Source organism: Prionailurus viverrinus, chromosome C1 (assembly GCF_022837055.1).
Source record: "Prionailurus viverrinus isolate Anna chromosome C1, UM_Priviv_1.0, whole genome shotgun sequence".
NCBI classification, from domain to species: domain Eukaryota; kingdom Metazoa; phylum Chordata; class Mammalia; order Carnivora; family Felidae; genus Prionailurus; species Prionailurus viverrinus.
This window is the reverse complement of record NC_062568.1, coordinates 105,330,306-105,332,974: the sequence shown is the minus strand read 5'-3', so window position 1 is coordinate 105,332,974 and position 2,669 is coordinate 105,330,306. Positions and strand designations below refer to the sequence as shown.

Genomic DNA, 2,669 nt, shown 5'->3' with positions numbered 1-2,669 from the left:
ATTCCCACATATTTGATTTTTTCTTTTTTTTTCTGTAAAGGAATGTTTTATAAAAATCTTTGTAAAATATCAAGACCCAAGTAACAATTGGATACTACCCACCTGAATTAGGATAACTATTGTAGGTAAAGAAGAATTCTCCACCTTTCTGTTGAGACAGTGTTGCCTTAGTCCATCATGGTCTCCAGCACACCAGTAGCAATGGGGGCTTCAGAAGGGTACAGAGCCCAAGAGACATGGCATTACCCAGAGGAGAGTGGCCCCCACCTTTTACCTGTCGGAACTTATTCCTGGATGCAAGTGAGACCTCCCTCATCCCTTTCCCAAACATCTGACAGAGTTTTCGTTCTGCTACTGCAGGGCAAACGGTAGGAGTCAGCCCCACACAGCTCACACACTCATTACTTCATCTGATCTTCTCCACAGCCTTAGAAGGCAAGTTTTACCCCACTTGACAGATGACAAGACTGTCTTTTACAGCAGTGGATCTGTAGTAACAGCCAGGTTGAGTATTCCAACTTCCAGTGCCAAATGTAATAGGAGTTTTACAAAACATTTTACATCCTGACCACGAATTTTAGGTGTCTCCACTGCATTCATAAGCTAACTCAACAGTGATTTTGGTTGCTGGGTATACATTGTTTTCCTACTTTTTATATTTCATTGTTTTCATGATGAAAGTAACCTGTGTTTTTTAGGAGAAAATATACAAAGGATAAAAAAAAAACCAGAAAACAAAATCACCCACAGATAACCAGGACACAGCTTTCAGAGCTTTCTCTGTACACAGATCACTAGGTAAATACCTTTGTAGTTTTACAAAAATGGACTGATGGCATATATATGGTTCATCAAACTTTTTCTTTTTAATTTTACAATGTGCCATAAACATTTTTCCATGCAATGGACAAAAATCTACTACTGAAACATAGAGGACTAATAGTGATCGCTAAAGCAAGTATTAGCTTAAGGTTAAAGCACATGGCCTGACAAATGCCTGTCAGGGGCACTACACAAAAGGAATGTCTTCAAAGCCCCTTTGTGGGGCCCTGCAGCCACCCCTGGGTTCCCTTGGGCCCCTCGGGTGGAAAGGGTCCTGTAAACTTTTTTGCATCCACATAACCCCCCCCCCCCCAATTTCTGCCTGGTTTTCTTCACCTCATCCTCCACCCTGGCCATCTCATCAAATTCTCTAATCATCTCCTCATTGCTCAAATGCATATCATGTATGGCCTCCTTATATTCCTTGAGGCACTGAGCCAGCCCCTTGTTGGTTTTTCTTTTGGCCTTCCTGGGTACATCATCCCCAGCTGGGCGCTCTCCTGCAGCCCTTGGTTCACTGGCTGGTTTTTCTTCTTTTGGCTTTTCCTCACTCTCTGATTTTTCTTCTTTTGGCTTTCCTTTGCTCACTGGTTTTCCTTCTTTTGGCTCTCCCTCGCTCACTGGCTTTTCCTCGCTCTCTGGCTTTCCCTCACTCTCTGGCTTTCCATTTTTTGGCTTTGTCATACTCTCTGGCTTTTCCTTATCCTTTAGTGTTTCCTCATCTTCTGTCTTTCTCTCGTTTTCTAACTTTTCCTTGTCTTCCAAAGTACAAGCTACTTCTGGCTTTCCCACATCCTGTGGCTGTTCTTTACATTCCATCTCTCCTTGGTTCTCAGACATTCCTTCATTTTCATTGCAGAGTTTTTCCATGTTGAGATTTCCCCTCCGTTTCCTGTCCTGCAGGGATTCTGAATAGATTCCTCCTCCTTTTCTAGCCTTGCAAAGTGCTGAGAAAAGACACGCAGACCTGAAAGAACCTGCAGCAACAATTAGGAGCTCACAGATCACTCCGGACCCAACCGCAGGGGAAGAGGGTGGGCTCTATATTTGATTTTTTCAATGCTATTGTAAATGGTATACTTTTGGTTATATTTCATTTTCCATTTGTTTATTGTTACTTCTTAGAAACTATTGATTATTTTAAATTGAATTTTTATCATGTAGCCTTGTTAAATCCACTAATTATTCAAATAGTTTTTGGATTTCTTTGGATTAAAAAAAATTAATCATATCATCTGCACATAAAGATGGCCTTGCAAATCCATCTTTTATTTATTTATTTATTTATTTATTTATTTATTTATTTATTGCTTTAGTGGACTACTAAACCTTGAGTATAGAATATAGAAACAACATGACAGGATATCTGCCTTGTTCCCAGTATTAGGGCTCAAAGGATTAATATTTCATCACATATATGATAGCTGTGTGTCTCATGGATACTCCTTTTTAGTTGAAGCAATCTCTTCTATCCTCTGTTTGCTAAGGATCTTTTTAAAATTATGAACACCTGTTAAATTTTATCAAGTACTTTCTCTGAATCTATTGAGAATATTACATGATTTTGCTCCTTTATTGTGTTAAGTATTGAATTACATTGATTGATTTTCGAGTGCTGAGCCAACCTTGCATCCCTATGGTAAACCCCATTTGGTCACAAATATATTCTCTTGTTTCATATATTTCTGGATTTGAATTGCTAATATTTGTGAAGGATTTTTGTGTCTTTTCATGAGGGTATTGGTCTGTAATTCTCTTCCTGTAATATTATTGTCAGGTTTTTGTATTACGGTTATACTAGTCTCATAAAATGAGTTGAGAATGTTTTCTCCTTGGTGCTCTGAAAG

The 2,669-nt window shown here is 39.0% G+C and overlaps 1 protein-coding gene across 1 annotated transcript; it reads right to left on the bottom strand.

Moving 5' to 3' along the window:
* Positions 1-746: 746 nt before the first annotated feature.
* LOC125173118 (transcription elongation factor A protein-like 4) lies at positions 747-1,850 on the bottom strand. Its single transcript, XM_047871981.1, is given in 2 exon segments — positions 747-1,132; positions 1,135-1,850. Coding segments are annotated over 2 exon segments (681 nt in total). The 5' UTR covers positions 1,693-1,850; the 3' UTR covers positions 747-1,009.
* Positions 1,851-2,669: the final 819 nt, after the last annotated feature.